General features: G+C 41.7%; 1 protein-coding gene across 14 annotated transcripts in view; it reads left to right on the forward strand.

Moving 5' to 3' along the window:
* The window catches only part of HLCS (holocarboxylase synthetase), a 224,918-nt gene that overhangs the window by 152,519 nt on the left and 48,138 nt on the right, over window positions 1-24,261 (forward strand). Inside the window, exon 7 of one of the 14 annotated variants that reach the window (XM_086410543.1) lies at window positions 4,640-5,272. The exons of the other annotated variants lie outside the window; for them this stretch is intronic. Coding sequence (XP_086266669.1) covers window positions 4,640-4,658 — 19 coding nt within the window. The 3' untranslated portion in view covers window positions 4,659-5,272. Of the gene's footprint in view, window positions 1-4,639; window positions 5,273-24,261 lie in introns of those variants that run through there. 14 annotated transcript variants of the gene reach the window in all.

Raw genomic sequence — 24,261 nt, forward strand, 5'->3', positions numbered from 1 at the left:
GGTCACAGAGTTGGACACGACTGAGCGACTGAACTGAACTGATAGACAAGAGAAGATATAACAGTTGCTGCTGAACTGAGTAGAGACGTCCTCAGGTCTGTTGATGTAATAGGTGGAAGAGGCGGAAGGAGAAACTGAGGAGAAAAAGAATGGAGAGTTGAACACCGACATGCTTCTTAAGCAAACTAACCAACAAGTTCCACTTTCTGGAACATAAAACAGTCAGTGGGATTGTTGGTGTGTTGTTTGAAGTTTCACAGGCATTCAGTAGAACTGGCAACAGATGCACAGCTAAGAAATGGATGATGGGTGAGTTAGCTAAATCCTCCTAGCGGGAAGCCAGAGGACAACATATAAAGTTGCCAAACCATAAACCAGCCAGGGGCTGCTGGAACCAGTTAAATAAGGCACGCTGCATTTTCGAGAGCATTTTTTTTTTATACTAGTTTCAGAGCTTGGCTAGACCCAAGGGGCTTTTTAATGACACATTTTCCGTGATTAGCAGCATGGTCTGATAATCACACGTTTGTCTTCCACAAATATTTCAACATTTCTAAATAGGCCATATTGTCTTCTTCTGGAAACGAAGCTCCATAGTAAATAATTTTATTGCATTTTCCTTTTCAGTAGGTGAGATCAAAGGAGTGATCCTGAAAATTATGCTTATGGTGGACTTAAGTAAAAGGATTTATGCAATCAAATTTACAGATTGTTTTTTATTGATCACAACTTTTATGCTAGGGATCAATTTTAATCTACTTGACACCGTTAATTGCTTATCCACTTAAAAAATTTAACTCTAGTGGATGGAAGAAGCCCTACTAATGTGAATTGGTTTTGCTGATAGTAAAAATGTAGTATTATGTTATATGTTGTAATTAGAAAGCAAGAAAAAATTGCTGAGTAGACCATTGTTGTTGTTGTTTAGTCGCTAACTTGTGTCTCACTCTTTGTGACTCGGGCTGCAGCACGCTAGGCTTCCCTGTCCTTCACTATCTCCCAGAGTTTGCTCAAACCCATGTCCATTGAGTCAGTGATGCCATCCAACCATCTCATCCTCTGTCACCCCCTTCTCCTCCTGCCTTCTATCTTTCCCAGCACCAGGGTCTTTTCCAGTGAGACAGTTCTTTGCATCGTGTGGCCAAAGCATTGGAGCTTCAGCTTCAGCATCAGTCCTTTCAGTGAATATTCTGGATTGATTTCCTTTAGGGTTGACTGGTTGGATCTCCTTGCAGTCCAAGGGACTCTCAAGACTCTTCTCCAACACCACAGTTTAAAATCATCAATTCTTTGGTACTCAGCCTTCTTGATGGTCCAACTGTGAACACGGTTCCACCCATAACCACCCACGTAGCATCAGTCAGCGCTAGCCCAGACTTGGGATAAGTGGCTCCCTCCTCCCTCTTTCTGGGATGCTCCGCATTTCCTCTGTGCACGTCCATCTGCAACAAGCTGATCAGTCTCCTCTCCTACGTCAGATGGGCTCCTGCTGGTGTTTGGTAGCAAGGCTTCACAGGCCCCAGTGTGCTTTCAGATTGTCTTCAGTTCAGTCAGTCAGTTCAGTCACTCAGTCGTGTCCAACTCTTTGCAACCCCATGAATCGCAGCACACCAGGCCTCCCTGTCCATCACCAACTCCTGGAGTTCACTCAGACTCACGTCCATCGAGTCAGTGATGCCATCCAGCCATCTCATCCTCTGCCGTCCCCTTCTCCTCCTGCCCCCAATCCCTCCCAGCATCAGAGTCTTTTCCAATGAGTCAACTCTTCGCATGAGGTGGCCAAAGTACTGGAGTTTCAGCTTTAGCATCATTCCTTCCAAAGAAATCCCAGGGCTGATCTCACACACCAGTTCAGGAGACATAAGAGACGTGGGTTCAATCCCTGGGTTGGGAAGATCCTCTCTATGGAGGAGGAAACGGCAACCCCCTCCAGTATTGTTGCCTGGGAAATCCATGGACAGAGGAGCCTGGCGGGCTGTACAGCACACGGGGTCACAACGAGTCAGACATAATCGAGCATCTGAGCACAGGAGCCCCTGCATGAGATTGCCGAGGTGGCATCAGACTTGGCCTTAACCGTACCATATGGCATCTGATAGCTTGGCAGGGAAACTTGAGGAGGAGGGCAGAGGGTCAGCAGACTGTGGGCCGTTTGCTGAGATGCCTCTGACGGCTTGTTAGTGGGCTTTCACGAAGAACTCCCAGTTCTCCTGGTTACACCGTAAGAAGATTTCTCTCCACTGCAGGGAGCCTGCAGTTTTAGTTGCTCGTCAATGAATTTCTGACAACCTGACATTGTCCCTGTTGTTTATGTTGAGAAGTGATGGTATTTTATTACCTACTGTATTTATTGCCCTGAATCCTTCTTGCTGACTCTCCAGCAAGCGTGGTGTCTGTGCTGTCTTTCGTTTTTCTTGATGTCATAGTGTTAGATACACAGACAACAAATTGAGTTTTGTCCTCTTTGGACGAGAGGGAGAAATAGCTAAACAGCCCGGGTCTATGTAGTTCCAGTGCATTTACCTAGATGATGCAAAGACAAAAACCTAGGTGGGTGTAATTTACGCTGACTCTGTCGATCCGGGAGTAGGAGATGTAGAAAGTCTTGCCATGAAGCACGTTTGTGTGTACTCGCTCAGCTGCTGTCTCCCTGACCCACACAGAAATAGAGACAGGCAGATGTAGGGAGAGAGCACCAAGACCTCCTGTGCATCTGAAGCTGGTAAATGGGCCATTGTCAGTCTTACCACAGACCCAGTTCACACCTACACGTATTTTCAAGTCCACAGTACATGAAGTGATTTACTACGTCCCCTTGAATCCTTGAGGAAAGTTAAATAAGTATTTCTAGTTGACATGGAAATGATCATGTACAGTGAAGCGGTATCCATTATCAGTGAACTGATTTTTCTTCACGAAAGGAGATGGTAGAGGGTGATGGCATGGACAGGTGCTGAGGGGAAAGAAGACAGTTTGTCAGGAGGCTGCAAGCAATTTCCTATTTACAGATGAATATCGCCTCCCAGACCATCCATCGATTCAGTAAATGTTTGCCTAGTTCTTACTCTCTGCCTGGCATCATTATCCGAATAAATAGGAAATGTGGTTTTGGTTGGCTTGGGCTTAACTTGATTACTGTTTCACCACTTCTAAAACACACATTTTAACCCTTCTGAAATTGGCATGTGTACTGCGATCAGTGGAGTCTTAGATCAGATTAAAAAGCTATTAGTCATGATTGTGTTTAGCAGGCCTTTAAAAAAAAAAATGGCAGAGGAGTCCTGGCTCGTAGTTCAAGAAAACCTGTGTGGCTGTGTCTTGACCTATAGAACAGGTGGTCTAGGAAGTGATACATTAAGTTTACTTGGGTGTTTTCATTTCATTTAAACTTATTCTGGATTAAGTGCTATTTTTATTGATACTTTCAAAAAAGTTACTTAAAAAAAATATTATCTTGCTATGAGTAAACATAAACAATTAGATTTTCTTCCATTTCCTGGATGTTTTCTAGGTATGGATAATTGCCCTATTTAGCCATATTTTTGTAATACTGCAAGAGAAGATTCATAGTAATGTCTAGATACTGTATCTACATACAAGTCTTTATCTATATATCCCCAAACAAGTTGTTAATTTGATTGGAGAGGGCCTGTGTATAAGGACTGGTGCACTAAACTCAGCACAAAGAAAATCACTGTGGTTGCCATATCTTAAAAAAACAATGTAAATGTAAAATTATTCCAAACTGAAAAATTTATTTAAAAAAAACCCAAAAACCCTATCAGGTCAGATAGGCCTTATGCAGCCTGTGCTTCATCCATTAAATGAGGATTGAGCAGTGAACTTGCCCCTTCTGAGGTTCAGGCGTCTCATCTGTAAAACAAGGATGCCACCTACCTGAAGGATTGTGAGGATTAGAGATAAGTTTTGTAAAACAGGTGCTTATTTGAAGGTCATAACCATGATTGTTATTATGTTCAGATGCAATATACTTTGGAATGAGAAATGGTTTATTGTAGGATTGAATTACAAAGAAGTGATAGATGCTTATGCAAAAATTAAAGGTCAGAGGGAATGACTATTAATCTCCAATTTTTCAGTATAATATTTATTTATTTATTTTTTTTTTTTTTAAGTTGGTGCTGAGGCCATACTGGAAACTCTCGGGGTCCAGGCGCCACCGCTGTTGCCAGGCTGCTCGGCTCCTGGGCCCTGCTCCGCCCCCTCCAGGCCCCGCCCCCTGCGGCCTCCCCCTCAGTGTAATATTTAATATATACAAAAGAATAAATGCAGCACTTACTATGTAGGTGGGCTTCCCTAGTGGCTCAGCTGGTAAAGAATCCGCCTGCAACTCGGAAGACCTGGGTGTGATCCGTGGGTTGGGAAGATCCCCTGGAGAAGGGACCAGCTACTCACTCCAGTATTCTGGCCTGGAGAATTCCATGGACTGTATAGTCCATGGGGTCGCAAAGAGTCAGACATGACTGAGGGACTTTCACTACTAGTACGTAGATTCCAAAGCGCTGAAACAAAGTGGACATGATCATACCTCCATCTCTACTACTACGTAAATTCCAAAGCACTGAAACAAAGTGGACGTCATCATACCTTTATCTCTGCTTTTCTTCCATCTGCTTAGGTGTCCTGGCCTCTGCTGAACCTTGTGTTCACATCAAGGAAGAATTTTTGCAAAACATGAATGATTGTATTGCTATGCTTTAGAACTGTGGTGCTGGAGAAGACTCTTGAGTATCCCTTGGACTGCAAGGAGATCCAACCAGTCCATCCTAAAGGAAATCAGTCCTGAGTGTTCATTGGAAGGACTGATGTTGAAGCTGAGACTCCAGTACTTTGGCCACCTGATGCGAAGAGCTGACTCATTTGAAAAGACCCTGATGCTGGGAAAGATTGAAGGTGGGAGGATAAACGGATGGCAGAGGATGAGATGGTTAGATAGTATCACCGAATCAATGGATATGAGTTTGAGTAAACTCTGGGAGTTGCTGATGGACAGGAAGGCCTGGCGTGCTGCTGTCCATGGGGTCGCAAAGAGTCGGATACAACTGAACGACTGAACTGAACTAACTACGGAGGTCGACTCCATTCATTCATTCACTCGCGTAACAAATACTTTGCGTGGAATCCCTCCCGTTTCTAGGTGTGCTTCCCTCCTCTGTTGTTTTTTTTTTTTGAAATGGTAATTGCTTTATTAACATCTCCTCTGTGGAGCTTCCCTGGTGGCTCAGTGGTAAAGAATCCGCCTGTCAATGCAGGAAACATGGTTTGATTCTTGGGTTGGGAAGATCCCCTGGAGGAGGAAACAGCAACCCACTCCAGTATTCTTGCCTGGAGAGTCCCACAGAGAGAGAAGCCTGGTGGGCCATACAGCCCATGAGGTCGCAAGGAGTTGGACATGACAGAGCCTGCATGCATGCGCCGCTCCTCTGTGGTGTTCTCTCTCAGAACCTCCTCACCTGCTGCTTCTGCTCCATTTCTTAGCGTCTCAAGTGTTTCATTCTTGGCATTTCTGGTGTTAGGCTTTGCTTTGTAATTTGTTTCAGTCATTCTAGAGGGTAGTGCAGCCTTTTCCTATATATGTTGACAGGGACTGAAAACTAAGTTATCCAGATGTCATTTCTCCTAGTCCTGTAAGAAAAGCTGTACTCAGTGCCTGTATAAATGCTCAGCCTGGACTACATCGTGATAAATGGCTTAATTATCTCTTAATTGAGTACAAGCAAAATACAATGGGAGAAAAAGAGAAGTGTTCAAACACTGCGGCTTCTTCAAGGCAAGATGAATAAGTGCTCTTTCATGTCTGATTTTTTAAAAGTGGGTTTAATGACAGCGTTGTGTGGCTAATGCCATGGAAACGTGCATCCTTCCTGAGTGGAGGCACATAATCACGGTATTTAAGCCAGCCCGTGGAAAAGGGCCTTCCCCTGCCGTTTCATGTGGTTCTCATGCGATTACTCGGACAACCTGATGTAAAAATATTTTGGCTGCAGGTGTCACAAGTGACACGCTGGACCCCCTCTCCCTAGTGTGTAGGGACAAAAGCGGGTTCTTTGAGACCAGCACTTTTAATGAACCGTCTTATTGTAGACACTTAGAATCTAATAGTGTGCCTTTTGGTGAAGTTGTTGAGAATTTTAATGCATTTTAGTTCTCATTCATCACAGCCTATGTGCTCCTAGCGGGAGGGTCTTTAGAAATAGGATTAACTTCTAGAGGAATGCATTAGCCATGCCACAAAAGTAGGCAATGTGCTAACTCGTCTGATAGATTGCTCCAACCTTCAAATCCTTTTGGCCCCCCTCCCCCCCGGCCCCGTCCGACTTTTTTCCCTTTATTGACAGCTTCTCATTGAATGGCTGGAAGCATTAGTGTATTTAGGAGTTAGATGTTTTGTATGATCCTAGGCTGATCTCATATTCCCTTTCTGAAATTAATTCGACACTGCTTTACATGTTAATCCGCAAAGGATTGATTTGGAGAAGGTCAGAGCAGTGCAGCCTCAGAAAATGGAAGAAAAGCTCCACTTAGAACAGCTCATTTCAGTTCCCAGACCTAAGCCTAGCTGCCTTTTCATTGTGGCACTTAGACAGCTGGAGGCGGCTCGGACACCTCGCAGAATACATCAAACGGTGGGGTTTGATGTGGGCCGGAGGATCGTTGGACTAATTAAGTTTAGCTTGGTTAACCGATTGCAGTTTGCAAATTGAACAATTGCACTTTGAAAGCTTCTGACACAACAGAACACAGAATCTTCTTTTGAGGCATAAACATTCCCCATAATGGAGGAGTACTTTTTCAAAGAAGCTTATATCAAATCCACACAATTTGGACGTCTCCATGTAAAGTTCGTTTCGCTGGTAACAAAACTCCAATCTCCTTTATTCAGGGGATTGTATGGTGTTAAAGACAAGAAGCCCCAGGGAGGTGGGTGGGGATGGAGGTGGAGGGGGATGAGGGAGAGAAAGACCCTGTGGGTGCAGAGTAGGTCAGCGTTTGAGAATGAAGAGATTTGAATTCTTCTTCTTTTTTAAGATTCAAAAATCTTGAGCCACAGTCAGACAGATGTTGGAGAACTGATCACGACTTTGGCGCAAGCAATGGCTTCTAGAAGATGAAAATACCATAAACCTAGAAGATCAAATTAAAGCAAATGCAGGGTCATTGGGAGAAAAGATTCAGTTCTTATAGGGAAGGGCATAGAAACCCCAGTTAAGTCCAGACTTAGCAAAGACACAAACACCAAGTCCAGAGTAATTTCAAATGCTAGGAAAATAAGATGTTTATAATCTACCCTTATTTCAAAGGACTCCAAGTGAGTAGTCCTTTTCATTTTGGAGATAATACGGTATGTGCTGTGTCCTTTCATGTAATGCTTACTCTTTGATTTTAATCTAATCTTTATCTGTATCAACTCTTCGCTCTGGAAAGTTCCTACGACAGCCATGGTGTAGAGCAGCCAAACAAGGTCGCCCTGAATGATTGCCAGGAAGGAGGAAAGCCAGCTATAATTTTCGCTAATGGAAGTCTTACCGAGATCTGAGCAGTGGCAACAGCTGACTTCTCTGATCCTTTGCTTGAGTAATCAGTGTAACTCTCTGACTTTTTGAGAAAGGTTACTAATCATGGAAAAGGAAACATTTTCTCTCACACCTATTTCTCTCACACCTGGGGATATAGAGCAAAAAGCAGGGGCGTGGGGGCGCTTAGATGATGGGCAGCTGTGGCCTTCTTGCGGTTGGCAGCGTCCTTGTGACATGTGAGACTGCAGGCGTGTTCTGACCCTCCTCTGGGGTCAGCTCGGGTCCTGCTGCCTCGCTCCAGTGCCAGGCCATCCCTCACACCAGTATAGCGTCTGGGGAAAGGAAGTTTGCTATCCTTACGTGTAGTTGTGGCTATTGATAAAGCAAGTTGAATTGTGACTCTCACCTTCTTCCTGGGGCATAATCTGTTACGTGCTTGTGACCCGGACACTGTCATCTCTGTTTCTGAAATTTGTCAGGTGGAGCATCGGCTGGTTCTGAAACATTGAACTCTAATGTGGAAAAACGGGTTCTCTTTTATTAAATAAATGTGTTTGTATGCATTTAGGATTTAGTGGATCGAGACTCTGTGTGTACCAGTCAAAGCTGTGTATTCATATCTCCATGCGTGCGTGCCAAGTCGCTTCAGTTGTGCCCGACTCTACGACCCCATGGACTGTAGCCTGACAGGCTTCTCTGTCCGTGGGATTCTCCAGGCAAGAATACTGGAGTGGGTTGCCATGCCCTCCTCCAAGGGATCTTCCTGACCCAGGGATCAAACCAGCATCTCTTACGTCTCCTGCATTGGCAGGCAGATTCTTTTCCACTATCGTCATCTGGAAAGCTTTAATCTCTCCATTTCCAAAATAAATATTTGAGATAGATCATTATCTCTATCAACACATTCTGCTGGCCATATCAACTCACATGTAGAACTGTACATCCTTGGGCCCAGCTAGAGCCTTGGCTTTATCTCTAGACAGGCTAAATGTGAGGAGGTAATGTAATCTAAGTGACTAGTCTGTGGTTTCAGGGTGGTATTGAACAATTCAAAACTTCATGCAAAGTAGCAAAATAACAGTGACTACCACAGTAGTAATGAGAACATATTAACATGGAGGTTATCAAATGCTTCCTAAGTACTGTGCTGAGTACTTGACACAGTTTTTTCAGTAATCCCTCACAGCAAGTCAGATGCAGTGTTATCCACTCCTTTTTACAGATGTGGAAACAGGCTACGAGTGGTTATGTGACCTGGGGTACCAGCCGTGAGCGCTGGAGCCAGTGTTTCTCGCACAGCAGGTGAATTCTGATAGTCTTGACCATCGCATATTTGAGCTCCCTGAGTTAAGGAAAAACAATTTGCCCAAAACTTAAAACCCTACACAAGTGTCCTGAATTGAATAGACAACGAATACAGACATCCTATTCATGTTCATCCATGGATTGAGTAGTTTAAATTTGGAACATACTTTACTAATAACTTACCTTCTGTTTATCTGAAATTCACATTTATCTAGACATTCCGTGTTTTTAGTATATGTATTGCCAAAGTGAGCATGGACATTCTGTATTTTTCTTTGCAAAATCTGGCAACCCTAGTTGGAAGAAAATGAAAGTATAACCCTTTTGGGGAGAAAGTATTAGTATACATCTGGGCTTCCCTGGTGGCTCAGAAGGTAAAGAATCTGCCTGCAATGCAGGAGACCTGGGTTCGATCCCTGGGTTGGGAAGATCCCCTGGAGAAGGGAATGGCTACCCACTCCAGTATTCTTGCCTGGATAATTCCATGGACAAACTAGCCTAGTGGGCTACAGTCCATGGGGTCACAAAGAGTCAGACACAACTGAGCGACTACCCCTTTCCCTTTCAAACAATTGATTTTAGAGTAGAGGGGGAGCCTGGTAAGTCATCCATTCATGTTCCTACCTTTGCCTGAGCTGGTACTTTCCATGGGATGGAATTTGGGATTTTGAGTAGCATCTTTTTCCTGACCTAGGTTGTGGGTGTGAAGTGTGCTGGGGGGTGGGGTGGATGGGGAAGGGGGACATCAAAGAAAACTTTATTCTTTCTGAGCCTCCTAAGATTATCAAAATAAGCCATACTCTGGAAAAACTCATGCCAACCTAGAATAAGGGGGCACATTTTTCTACCAGGTGGCTTTAGGTGAGGGAGCTGGCAGAGCTGAACAGCAAAATCTGGGAGGAAGCCCTCTCCATGTGAGTATTTTCATTTATTCAGGGTTCTAACTTGGGCTTATTATTAACTTTAATATATTATTATATTATTAAACCTGTTAAGTTTTCTTATTTGATGAGAAACATGAAGCTGTTGTTTATTCACCTCATTAGGTGAAGGTTTGCAGGTGTTTCTAAAACAGCTCATGACCTAATATTCGTATTGTTAGCCACTTCCAGATGATGGAGTTTGACTCAAATGCCCTAAAGCAACGATTCACAGATTTAAGGTTTCAACATTTGCCATGACTCTTTGCTCTTTATGCCACTTAATGTGTTGTGCATACATATTCTAAGGGAAATTATGAGCTGCCTCATTCATTATACATTTTTCCAACTTGTAATTGTGTTGGCATCAAATGTTGGCGATATTTGAAAGAAATTGGCATATTACTCGATCTCCCATGCTTTTAACTAAAAATCGCGTTACAACCATTTTCTTTAAAATTTGCTTTTGTACATTATCCCTGTGTGGTAGAATACTTTCTACCACAAAGCAGTGATGGTAGAATGCTTTCAGGACTCATTCTAAAAGCCCAGTCTTTGAAGAATACATGTTCCTGCTAATGGCATACTGACCTGAATATCATAAATAAGAATGTCTTTGGACCTCAGGCATGAGAGAGATTATTACAGGAAATTATGTTGTGGAAGAAATGGAAGTTAGAATATTAAAACATCAGTTGTTTGGCAGTGTGTTTGCGTTGCTTAGTATCATAAAGTAGGTTGTACCCTGGAATTCTGACTAAATTTATAATCCAGTAAAGAAATATTCTTAGCTGCAGCAGAATCACCCATCAAGTTTATGTATTTGCAAATATATTTGAGTTTTGCCTGAAAATGGAAATTCAAGACTCTGTGTGTATATGCTTTGTTTTGATTTTTGAGAGAAAAGTCAGAAATGAACACTTGAATAATTTTCTTTATCTTTTAAAAATAATTTTCTTTTTCCATCTTTTCTGGTCTTTTGCTTGCTCTTTCATATATAATTTGGAGAAAGAAATGGCAACTCACTCCAGTATTCTTGTCTGGAGAATCCCATGGGCGGAGGAGCCCGGTGGGCTACAGTCCATGGGGTTGCAAAGAGTCAGACACGACTGAGCGACTTCACTCGCTCACTCACTCATATATAATTTCTCATTTTCAACTCACTTATTTGAAAAATAGTATTTGTTTGTTGAGAAAATAATTTTCTTAACAATTTAAGCAAACAATTGAAGTCAAAATAATGAGAGTTAACGTGCATTTGGGAGCTTATGAACCCTCACATCACAATTTTAAAACTTACTTTAAAATTTAAAATGATAAGGTAACTTTGTAGATTTCAGTATTATGCAGTATTATTATATAACTAATAATTGATCAGAAGTCAAAGGATAAAATATAGCATGAATAAAATAAGGGATATTCAAGTGTAAAATGTTGTTAGCACACTATATGTTATAAAAATTATAAATAATACCAGAGAAGGTAGATCTTTTCTTCCCTCTGTATGAAATACTTTATGAGCAGACTCTAAAAAGGTTAGAGGCAGGAAACATCTAATAAATAGATTTTAGGTCCAGTTGATTGTCTAAGACTGAGTTTTCACCTTGACCTGACTATACAGGCCCCTTGTCCTTTGTCGAGGGACATCTGTCCCTGTGTGCATGAGGCTAGCTTGTATGTCTTGCAGGTACCTACTTACTCTGCAGAGTGACCATAGTAGGGTGGAAGGACCTGTCCAATGCTCTCGGCATCCCAGCCTTTTCAGACCAGTGGAAAAAAAATCACAGAACTTCAGAGAAAGAAGGGACCTCCACAAATTCTTCCTCAGCCCTCTGGTTTTACAGGTTAAGAAACCAAGACTCCGGGGTGTGTAGTCATCTCTCTCTAGCCATCTGGTGAGTGGCCAATCCACACTAGCTGCTGTGGCTTCCCTGGTGCTCGGCCTTTTCTGCCCCTCAGCCCTTGAAGAGGTGACAGAGAGAGATGGAGACACGAGTGGACTCCTTCTGGGTGGATGTAGGGGATGGCCGCGCCCTCTACCTTCGCTGCTTGGGTCCTTGGGCTTTGCTCACTCTTGGCATCCATGATTTCCATCCCATCAGAGGGAATTGTGGGTGTGTGCATGCTGAGTCACTTTAGTCGTGTCCGACTCTTTGTGACCCTGCGGACTGCAACTCACCGGGCTCCTCTGTCCATGGGATTCTCCAGGCAAGAATACTGGAGTGGGGTGCCATGCCCTCCTCCAGGGCATGTTCCTGACCCAGGGATCAAACCCAGGTCTCCTGCAGTTCCTGAAATGCAGACAGATTCTTTATTGCTGAGCCACCAGGGAAGCCCGAGTTAGTTGTATGTGTCTTTAGCTCCCTGCTAGATTGGGAATTTGAATTTAATGACCATATTTGGTTAACTCTGTCTTCCCTGCAGCTCCTAAGATAACATGTAGTCGTTTCTATAAATGAATGAATGAATATCATTGGGTTTTAGTTAAGGAGACTTTTGTCAGTTTTGCTCTTATGCTGGAAGACAAGGTACATTCATTTCCAAAGCCTTCTTTGACTTGGTGAGGAGAGTCCCTGATTTGTTACCAAACTCGAGGTCACAAATGCCACACTGAGTGACTGTTGATGTGTACGTGTATACTCTGGTTCGAGGTAAATACACCTTTTCACTTCCTAAGTAGCCCAAAATAAGAGAATGTGGCCAGGATAGGTCCTCCTTTGGCTAGGTGGGGTTTGTACCTCTCCTCCGGTGTGGGTGGGCTCTGACTGCTTGGGCCAATAGAATCTGGTACAAGAGACACGGTACTGATTTCTGGGCCCAGGCTTCGGAAGATTGGTGACTTCCACTTCTTGCCTCTCAGAACACTTGCTCTTGAACCCAGTCATCATGGTGTGAGAAAGCCCATATCACTCTCTGGAGAGCCAAGTTCTTGGTTCAGCTTCAGCTGAATTCTCAGCGGGCACCAACCAGCTAGTCGTGTGCATGCGCCATCTTGCTCGTTCCTCCTGTACATCCACTGTGGCCTCCCCAGATGACACTACTGCTCACGTCTTCCCAGATCACAGATCTGTGAGCAAATTGATTGATGGGATTGTTTAAGCCCCTATCTGTTGGGGTGGTTTGTTATCTAATATTAGGTCATCAGAACTGAGACCTAGGTGAGCATCACAGTTATCTAAAGTACTGGTGGGGACCAGGAAGAGCATGGGTGATGGGGATTTATCATTATTATTATTTTTACTAAACTCTGGCTGTTTAACTAATGTGTGGGCCTGGAACTGCACTGTATCCTGGGAGGGGCCGGAGGTTGTCAGTCAACTGGATTTTCTTGTAGATCTGAGTGGTAACTCCCCTATCACAGTGCTGCTGCTGCTTTTTCCCCCACTTTTCTCTTACTCCTTCTAGTTTTGCTCTCCAGTTAACTTTCTTGTTCGGTTGCTCAGTCGTGTCTGACTCATTGCAACTGCAGCACGCCAGGCTTCCCTATCCTTCAGTTAGTAAAGCTATAAACGGTTGAAGTAGCTATTTGACTTTTTAAAGATAATACGTTTTTAGGTTATTGCTTTTAGAGATGACACATTTGTATGTTACTGCTTACAAATAATTGTGGTCAGTGACACACACAGGCACAGCAGTGTTACTACTGTAGTTCTTCTGTTATCTTCTGGGTTTGACATTTAAAGCTACCCATCATCAATCTACCTTTCTGGAATGCTGTCAAATAATAAGTAAGCTCTAGATCATTTTCCTTTAGCCGTGTTTGGTGTATAATATAACAGGAGGAGCACTTATTTCGGTTAGAGGCAAAGTGGGAATGTGGACTGCCCAAGAGTAGAACCATCACGCCTCCCCTGGGTGCGCCCCAGAAGCAGAGGCCCCACCTGTCCTCCTGTTGAAGGATGTCTGGGGTCAGCTGCTCTGGTAGCGTTCCATATCTCCTAGCATCCCAGTCACTCATGGGTTTTTATCTCATCTTCTCCATTTCCAACCTCAAACAGAGCAGCATCCACTCTACTGCCGAATCACTTAACTGCTCACGGGGAGGGCGTCCTGTGGACTCAGCTTTCTAGTACAGTTCAGTTCAGTTCAGTCACTTAGTCATGTCCGACTCTTTGCAACCCCGTGGACTGTAGCACGCCAGGCTTCCCTGTCCATCACCAACTCCTGGAGTTTGCTCAAATTCATGGCCACTGAGTCAATGATGCCATCCAACCATATCATCCTCTGTTGTCCCCTTCTCTTACCCTCAATCTTTCCCAGCATCAGGACCTTTTCCAATGAGTTGGCCCTTCAAATCAGGTAGCTAAAATATTGGAGCTTCAGCTTTAGCATCAGTCCTTCCAATGAATATTCAGGGTTGATTTCCTTTAGGAAGGACTGGCTTGATCTCCTTGCTGTCCAAGGGACTCTCGAGAGTCTTCTCCAACACAACAGTTCAAAAGCATCAATTCCTCTGCTCTCAGCCTTCATTATGGTCTAACTCTCACATCTGTACATGACTACTAGAAAAACCATAGCTTTGATTCTATGGACCTTTGTTGGCAAAGTAATGTCTCTGGTTTTTAATATACTGTCGAGGTTTGTCATAGCTTTTCTTCCAAGGAGCAAGTGTCTTTTAATTTCATGGCTAATCATCCTATTTATTCCACTACTTGTCGTGGCCTATTTTCTTCTCTTTCTGATGACACTGTAGCTCCTTGAGGGCTGGAATTTATCCCCAGTGCTTAACCCAACACCTGACATATTACAGGCCAATTTGTGAATAAGTGAATTAATAGCAGTGAAACCTCACTTGCATGCAGTGGTCCTAGTCAGCCTTCTTAGATGTACCGCATTTTATTTTCCCAATGTCTTGACTCAACACGTTGTTGAGAATTTTGAAGGACAAGAATTACCTACTGATTACTATTTTCTAAGTCACTTTCAGAGTAGACAGTGCCAGTGGCTTGTCACCTAGATATCATTACAAGAGTGACCGCAAAAATCACTTTCGTCTGAATGTAATCCCAGGTTTAAAGTCACACCATGTGAAAGAGTGAACTAGAATTTTTCCTGCAGACTTTCATTATGAACAAATTTACACACACGGGAGAGTTGAAGAACACAATACCGCGTGCACTAGTATGTCCAACACCTCAATTTCTGTTTCTGTTTTGTCCTTTTTTCCCATTTATTTTGTTTCTTTTTCAAAAGATATTTCTTTATTTACTAAATTTTGGCCGTCCTGGGTCTTCATTGCTGCCCGAGTGGGCTTTTGTCTAACTGTGTAGAGCAGGGCTGCTCTTCATTGGCGTTCTCAGGCTTCTCTTGCTGTGGAGCTCAGGCTCTAGTGGGAATGGGCTCAGGAGTTGCAGCTCCCGGGTTCTAGAGCACAGGCTCAATAATTGTGATACGCCGGCTTAGCTGCTGCACAGCATGTGGGATCTTCCTGGACCAGGGATCAAACCCTTGTCTCCTGGATTGACAGGCAGATTCTTTACCACTGAGCCACTAGGGAAGCTCTCTTTATTTCTTGGTTTGTATAGAACATTTGAAAGTCCTTAAAACATCTTTTTTTTTATTTTTTTTATTTTGTGATCAATTTTTATTTGTTTATAGGCTTGGGTTTGTCATTTCACTTGTCAGCTCTGCAAGTTTTGCTTCATATGTAATACATCTCTCTATCAATCATCTATATTTCTTTTTTTTTTTTTTCCATTTTTTTTTTTAAATTAAAAAAATTTCAGGTATACACGTGCTCCCCATCCTGAACCCTCCTCCCTCCCCCCTCCCCATACCATCCCCCTGGGCCGTCCCAGCGCACCAGCCCCAAGCATCCACCATCGTGCACTGAACCTGGACTGGCATCTCGTTTCATACATGACATTTCACATGTTTCAATGCCATTCTCCCAAATCTTCCCACCCTCTCCCTCTCCCACAGAGTCCATAAGACTGTTCTATACATCATTGTCTCTTTTGCTGTCTCGTATACAGGGTTATCGTTACCATCTTTCTAAATTCCATATATATGCGTTAGTATACTGTATTTATGTTTTTCCTTCTGGCTTACTTCACTCTGTATAATAGGCTCCAGTTTCATCCACCTCATTAGAACTGATTCAAATGTATTCTTTTTAATGGCTGAGTAATACTCCATTGTGTATATGTACCACAGCTTTCTTATCCATTCATCTGCTGATGGACATCTAGGTTGCTTCCATGTCCTGGCTATTATAAACAGTGCTGCGATGAACATTGGGGTACACGTGTCTCTTTCCCTTCTGGTTTCCTCAGTGTGTATGCCAAGCAGTGGGATTGCTGGATCATAAGGCAGTTCTATTTCCAGTTTTTTAAGGAATCTCCACACTGTTCTCCATAGTGGCTGTACTAGTTTGCATTCCCACCAACAGTGTAAGAGGGTTCCCTTTTCTCCACACCCTCTCCAGCATTTATTATTTGTAGACTTTTGGATCGCAGCCATTCTGACTGGCGTGAAATGGTACCTCATAGTGGTTTTGATTTGCATTTCTCTGATAAGGAGTGATGTTGAGCATCTTTTCATGTGTTTGTTAGCCATCTGTATGTCTTCTTTGGAGAAATGTCTATTTAGATCTTTGGCCCATTTTTTGATTGGGTCATTTATTTTTCTGGAGTTGAGCTGGAGGAGTTGCTTGTATATTTTTGAGATTAGTTGTTTGTCGGTTGCTTCATTTGCTATTATTTTCTCCCATTCTGAAGGCTGTCTTTTCACCTTGCTAATAGTTTCCTTTGATGTGCAGAAGCTTTTAAGTTTAATTAGGTCCCATTTGTTTATTTTTGCTTTTATTTCCAATATTCTGGGAGGTGGGTCATAGAGGATCCTGCTGTGATGTATGTCAGAGAGTGTTTTGCCTATGTTCTCCTCTAGGAGTTTTATAGTTTCTGGTCTTACGTTGAGATCTTTAATCCATTTTGAGTTTATTTTTGTATATGGTGTTAGAAAGTGTTCTAGTTTCATTCTTTTACAAGTGGTTGACCAGATTTCCCAGCACCACTTGTTAAAGAGATTGTCTTTAATCCACTGTATATTCTTGCCTCCTTTGTCAAAGATAAGCTGTCCATATGTGCGTGGATTTATCTCTGGGCTTTCTATTTTGTTCCATTGATCTATATTTCTGTCTTTGTGCCAGTACCATACTGTCTTGATAACTGTGGCTTTGTAGTAGAGCCTGAAGTCAGGTAGGTTGATTCCTCCAGTTCCATTTTTCTTTCTCAAGATCGCTTTGGTTATTCGAGGTTTTTTGTATTTCCATACAAATTGTGAAATTATTTGTTCTAGCTCTGTGAAGAATACTGTTGGTAGCTTGATAGGGATTGCATTGAATCTATAAATTGCTTTGGGTAGTATACTCATTTTCACTATATTGATTCTTCCAATCCATGAACATGGTATATTTCTCCATCTATTAGTGTCCTCTTTGATTTCTTTCACCAGTGTTTTATAGTTTTCTATATATAGGTCTTTAGTTTCTTTAGGTAGATATATTCCTAAGTATTTTATTCTTTTCGTTGCAATGGTGAATGGAATTGTTTCCTTAATTTCTCTTTCTGTTTTCTCATTATTAGTGTATAGGAATGCAAGGGATTTCTGTGTGTTGATTTTATATCCTGCAACTTTACTATAATCATTGATTAGTTCTAGTAATTTTCTGGTGGAGTCTTTAGGGTTTTCTATGTAGAGGATCATGTCATCTGCAAATAGTGAGAGTTTTACTTCTTCTTTTCCAATTTGGATTCCTTTTATTTCTTTTTCTGCTCTGATTGCTGTAGCCAAAACTTCCAGAACTATGTTGAATAGTAATGGTGAAAGTGGGCACCCTTGTCTTGTTCCTGACTTTAGAGGAAATGCTTTCAATTTTTCACCATTGAGGATAATGTTTGCTGTGGGTTTGTCATATATAGCTTTTATTATGTTGAGGTATGTTCCTTCTATTCCTGCTTTCTGGAGAGTTTTTATCATAAATGGGTGTTGAATTTTGTCAAAGGCTTTCTCTGCATCTATTGAGATAATCATATGGTTTTTGTTTTTCAATTTGTTAATGTGGTGTATTACATTGATTGATTTGCGGATATTGAAGAATCCTTGCATCCCTGGGATAAAGCCCACTTGGTCATGGTGTATGATCTTTTTAATGTGTTGTTGGATTCTGATTGCTAGAATTTTGTTTAGGATTTTTGCATCTATGTTCATCAGTGATATTGGCCTGTAGTTTTCTTTTTTTGTGGTATCTTTGTCAGGTTTTGGTATTAGGGTGATGGTAGCCTCATAGAATGAGTTTGGAAGTTTACCTTCCTCTGCAATTTTCTGGAAGAGTTTGAGCAGGATAGGTGTTAGCTCTTCTCTAAATTTTTGGTAGAATTCAGCTGTGAAGCCGTCTGGACCTGGGCTTTTGTTTGCTGGAAGATTTTTGATTACAGTTTCAATTTCCGTGCTTGTGATGGGTCTGTTAAGGTTTTCTATTTCTTCCTGGTCGAGTTTTGGAAAGTTGTACTTTTCTAAGAATTTGTCCATTTCTTCCTCGTTGTCCATTTTATTGGCATATAATTGTTGATAATAGTCTCTTATGATCCTTTGTATTTCTGTGTTGTCTGTTGTGATCTCTCTATTTTCGTTTCTAATTTTATTGATTTGATTTTTCTCCCTTTGTTTCTTGATGAGTCTGGCTAACGGTTTGTCAATTTTATTTATCCTTTCAAAGAACCAGCTTTTGGCTTTGTTGATTTTTGCTATGGTCTCTTTTGTTTCTTTTGCATTTATTTCTGCTCTAATTTTTAAGATTTCTTTCCTTCTACTAACCCTGGGGTTCTTCATTTCTTCCTTTTCTAGTTGCTTTAGGTGTAGAGTTAGGTTATTTATTTGACTTTTTTCTTGTTTCTTGAGGTGTGCCTGTATTGCTATAAACTTTCCCCTTAGGACTGCTTTTACTGTGTCCCACAGGTTTTGGGTTGTTGTGTTTTCATTTTCATTCATTTCTATGCAAATTTTGATTTCTTTTTTGATTTCTTCTGTGATTTGTTGGTTATTCAGCAGCGTGTTGTTCAGCCTCCATATGTTGGAATTTTTAATAGTTTTTCTCCTGTAATTGAGATCTAATCTTACTGCATTGTGGTCAGAAAAGATGCTTGGAATGATTTCTATTTTTCTGAATTTACCAAGGCTAGCTTTATGGCCCAGGATGTGATCTATCCTGGAGAAGGTTCCATGTGCGCTTGAGAAAAAGGTGAAATTCATTGTTTTGGGATGAAATATCCTATAGATATCAATTAGGTCTAACTGGTCTATTGTATCGTTTAAAGTTTGTGTTTCCTTGTTAATTTTCTGTTTAGTTGATCTATCCATAGGTGTGAGTGGGGTATTAAAGTCTCCCACTATTATTGTGTTATTGTTAATTTCTCCTTTCATACTTGTTAGCATTTGTCTTACGTACTGTGGTGCTCCCGTGTTGGGTGCATATATATTTATAATTGTTATATCTTCTTCTTGGATTGATCCTTTGATCATTATGTAGTGACCTTCTTTGTCTCTTTTCACAGCCTTTGTTTTAAAGTCTATTTTATCTGATATGAGTATTGCTACTCCTGCTTTCTTTTGGTCCCTATTTGCATGGAAAATCTTTTTCCAGCCCTTCACTTTCAGTCTGTATGTGTCCCCTGTTTTGAGGTGGGTCTCCTGTAGACAACATATGTAGGGGTCTTGTTTTTGTATCCATTCAGCCAGTCTTTGTCTTTTGGTTGGGGCATTCAACCCATTTACGTTTAAGGTAATTACTGATAAGTATGATCCCGTTGCCATTTACTTTATTGTTTGGGGTTCGAATTTATACACCATTTTTGTGTTTCCTGTCTAGAGAATATCCTTTAGTATTTGTTGTAGAGCTGGTTTGGTGGTGCAGAATTCTCTCAGCTTTTGCTTGTCTGAGAAGCTTTTGATTTCTCCTTCATACTTGAATGAAATCCTTGCTGGGTACAATAATCTGGGCTGTAGGTTATTTTCTTTCATCATTTTAAGTATGTCTTGCCATTCCCTCCTGGCTTGAAGAGTTTCTATTGAAAGATCAGCTGTTATCCTTATGGGATTTCCCTTGTGTGTTATTTGTTGTTTTTCCCTTGCTGCTTTTAATATTTGTTCTTTGTGTTTGATCTTTGTTAATTTGATTAATATGTGTCTTGGGGTGTTTCACCTTGGGTTTATCCTGTTTGGGATTCTCTGGGTTTCTTGGACTTGGGTGATTATTTCCTTCCCCAGTTTAGGGAAGTTTTCAACTATTATCTCCTCAAGTATTTTCTCATGGTCTTTCTTTTTGTCTTCTTCTTCTGGAACCCCTATGATTCGAATGTTGTAGCGTTTAATATTGTCCTGGAGGTCTCTGAGATTGTCCTCATTTCTTTTAATTCGTTTTTCTTTTATTCTCTCTGATTCATTTATTTCTACCATTCTATCTTCTAATTCACTAATCCTATCTTCTGCCTCTGTTATTCTACTATTTGTTGCCTCCAGAGTGTTTTTAATTTCATTTATTGCATTATTCATTATATATTGACTCTTTTTTATTTCTTCTAGGTCCTTGTTAAACCTTTCTTGCATCTTCTCAATCCTTGTCTCCAAGCTATTTATCTGTGATTCCACTTTAATTTCAAGATTTTGGATCAATTTCACTATCATTATTCAGAATTCTTTATCAGGTAGATTCCCTATCTCTTCCTCTTTTGTTTGGTTTGGTGGGCAGTTATCCTGTTCCTTTATCTGCTGGCTATTCCTCTGTCTCTTCATCTTGTTTAAATTGCTGAGTTTGGGGTGTCCTTTCTGTATTCTGGCAGTTTGTGGAGTTCTCTTTATTGTGGCTTTTCCTCGCTGTGTGTGGGTTTGTACAGGTGGCTTGTCAAGGTTTCCTGGTTAGGGAAGCTTGTGTCGGTGTTCTGATGGGTGGAGCTGTATTTCTTCTCTTTGTTCAGTCGCGCTGTGGGGAGGGAGGGAGGGATGCTGCAAACAAATAACACTGGCGTGTGCTCGCAGTGCCTCAGCCACACTGGGTCTGCCCCCGCTCACGGCGCGTGTAGCCTCCCTTTCCACACTGCTCGGGCTCTAGGTTGTTCCGCCGGGAACAATCCGAGGCTGGCCCTGGGTTGCATGTACCTCCCAGGTCCAAGCCGCTCAGGTTCAGGCACTCGGGTAGTCCTCAGAGGTGCAGACTCAGTTGGGCCTGAGTTTTGTGCTCTTCCCAGGTCCGAGCAGCTCAAGTGATGAGGTGTTTGGCGAGCGCCAATGCTGCGACTTATTGCCTCCCCGCCACTCGGTTATCTGGGCGTAAAACTGGCGCACCTTCTCAGGCAGATGTTAACCGTCCAGACCCCCAAGAAGTTTTAGTTAGCAAAGAAGCCTGCTTACAGTTTTATAGATAATGTCTCTCTGGGGCTGGGATTGCCCCCTTCCGGCTCTGGCTGCCTGTCACCGGAGGGGGAAGATCTGCAGCCGGCTATCTCTGTTCAATTCTTTGTTCCGTGCGCGGGCCTGGTGGTGTCTTAAGTTGGGGCTGGCTTTTCGCGTGGTAGATATCCCACAGTCTGGTTTGCTAGCCCAAATTATTTCGCTCAGATAGTGCTCAGGGTATTCAGGCCAGATTCTTACTCTAAGCGATGCAGCCCGCGCTGTGCCTCCCTGCCCAGCCCCTGCTTGCTAATGGCACGTACAGGCGTCTACGCTGCTTCTCCGCTGGGGGAGTGACCGTAGGACTCGCAATCTTCGAGTTTTAATTGTTTATTTATTTTTTCTTCCTGTTATGTTGCCCTCTGTGCTTCCAAAGCTCGGCACAGATTCGGCAGTGAGAAGGTTTCCTGGTGTTTGGAAACTTCTCTCTTTTTAAGACTCTCTTCCCGGACGGAACTCCGTCCCTCCCTCTTTTGTCTCTTTTTTTGTCTTTTATATTTTTTCCTACCTCCTTTCGAAGAGTTGGATTGCTTTTCTGGGTGCCTGATGTCCTCTGCCGGCATTCAGAAGTTGTTTTGTGGAATTTACTCGACGTTTAAATGCTCTTTTGATGAATTTGTGGGGGAGAAAGTGTTCTCCCTGTCCTACTCCTCCGCCATCTTCCCTTAAAACATCTTTACACGTCACCTCTAAAGACTTTGACACGCATCTCTTACCAATAAAGACTTTCTCCTACATCAGCGCAATGCCATTATTTCTTATATAAACATTAATTCAATAATTGCCAAACAAAACAAACAGCACTCATTAAAGAAAGGTAACAAAATCCAGAATCTATACAATTTAACACTCATCATGTCTAGGACATGAAGATAAAATACTCAACAACTAACAGACCAAGAAAGTAGAGCACTCTCTCAGAAGAAAGGAAAATCAACTGAGTCCAAGCCCAAGATGAATAACTGTGCTAAATGATGTAAAACAGTAGTGCCCACAGTGAAGGAACAGACAAGGTATCCCATTAGTGACACAGAAGTGACTTAAAAAGTAGAATTGGTAGAACTGACAGTACAATATCTGAAGTTCGAAATATGCTGGGTGGACTTTACTGACAAAAGGAAATGACAGAGGAGAGTGAAGATGGAACAGGAAACAATCTTAGAAGTAATAAAAGCTAAACTTTCTCAAAATTCTATGCAGAATAGGAGTTTACATATGCAAGGTGGTCAAGGAACATCAGGTAAATACAAAAAGCCCATGCTGACTCTTTCAACCTCTTGAAAACCAGAGGTAAAGCACAAAGCTTGAAAGCAGCAAGAGGGGAAGAATACAGGGGAACCCCAGCCAATCAGTGGCTGCCTTCAGAAGACATGCAAGCCAGAAGAGTGTCTGTCAAGCTCTGAAAGAAAACTGTTATGTCCAGTAAAAGGATTCTTCCAGAATGAAGAGATTGGGATGATGACAGAGTTCAGAGGTCGGAGGTACTGACTGTTGTACAAGAATGTACCTAATGCCACTGAATTATACCTTTAAAAATGGATTAAGTGGTGAATTCTTTGTCATATGTATTTTACCACAAAACAAAATTTTTAAAGAAGAATGAAGGGAAAATAAGGACCTTTTCATGTAAAGAAAATGATGACAATTTACCACCAACAGAGCTGTACTTCCCGATGTTAAAGGCAAAGGAACACGACACCAGGTAGAAACTCAGATCCTTCCGGAAAAATTAAAAGCACTGGATATCGTGAATATTGAGGTAAATACGAAATGCTGGCTTTTTGTTTGTGCTTTTCTGCCTCAATTTCTTTATTAACCATTCAACTATATAAAGCAAAACTTATAAGTATGTTGTGGGGCTTATACCATTTGTAGATATAGTACATATAACAACCATAAAAATAGATATGGACCTATTGTTGCAAGTTTTCTATATTTTACAGGAAATGGTACAATATTGACTGTAAGTGGACTATGAAAAATTATAGCGTATATTATAATCCTTGGGGTAGCCACTTCAAAAAGTAAAAGAATGTAGCTGAAAAGTCAGTAGAAAAATTAAAAATGGATATTCAAATAATTTTTTAAAAGGCAGGAAATGAGAAACAGAGGACCATAGTTCTGGCGGTTTTGACCCATTAAAGGAATACAAGGAAATCGTTTTTAAAAATTAGATTAGAATAATATGATGGTAGCCATTTAAAACTGATTTTTGGGGGGGGGGGAATCATTAATATAGGAAAAACACTCCCAATGTTGTATAACATGGAAAAAGTGGTATATTCAGCCACTATAGTACAACAATAATTTTTAAAAGATATGATATATTCACACTCTCATACAATATAGAAAAAAGGCTAAAAGGTATGTTCCAAAATACCTTTTGGTGGTAGAATCACAAGTAACTTCATGTCTTAGTCTTACTTTCTTACATTTCCTAGATTTTCTACAATGGGGTATCATAAAATCTGTTTTTTAGTTACTGCTAGTACATAGTCATACAGGAACACTTAGTTTCTCTGTATTCTAATTTTATATAATACTTGACTAAGTTTGGGCTTCCCTGGTGGCTCAGATGGTAAAGAATCCGCCTGCGATGCGGGAGACCCAGGTTTGATCCCTGGGTCAGGAAGATCCCCTGGAGAAGGAATGGCAACCCACTCCAGTGTTCTGGCCTGGAAATTCCATGGACAGAACAGCCTGGCAGGCCCCAGTCCATGAGGTCGCAGAGAGTCAGACACAACTGAGTGACTTTCACTTCACTTACTAAGTTTAATTTTATTCTAATAATTTTTCACTGATTTTTAAAAGTATACGGTCATGTGGTATGCACATAATACAGTCATTCAGTTTCTTCTTGTCTGTCTACCTTAATGCAATAGGTAACTAATTGCCCAGGACCTGCTCAGCACTAAGTACACTAATTGATGGATTCCTGACAATGGGAAATTCTCCTGCTCGACATCGCACTTTCTCATCTCTAGAGAAGGTCGTTGTAAGGATGAATGGTGGTGATGGATGTAAAGTCTGGACTCAGTACTTGGCTATCATGC

Source organism: Bos grunniens, chromosome 1 (assembly GCF_055505025.1).
Source record: "Bos grunniens cultivar Pamir isolate PY7600 chromosome 1, Bosgru_T2T1.0, whole genome shotgun sequence".
Taxonomy (NCBI): Eukaryota; Metazoa; Chordata; class Mammalia; order Artiodactyla; family Bovidae; genus Bos; species Bos grunniens.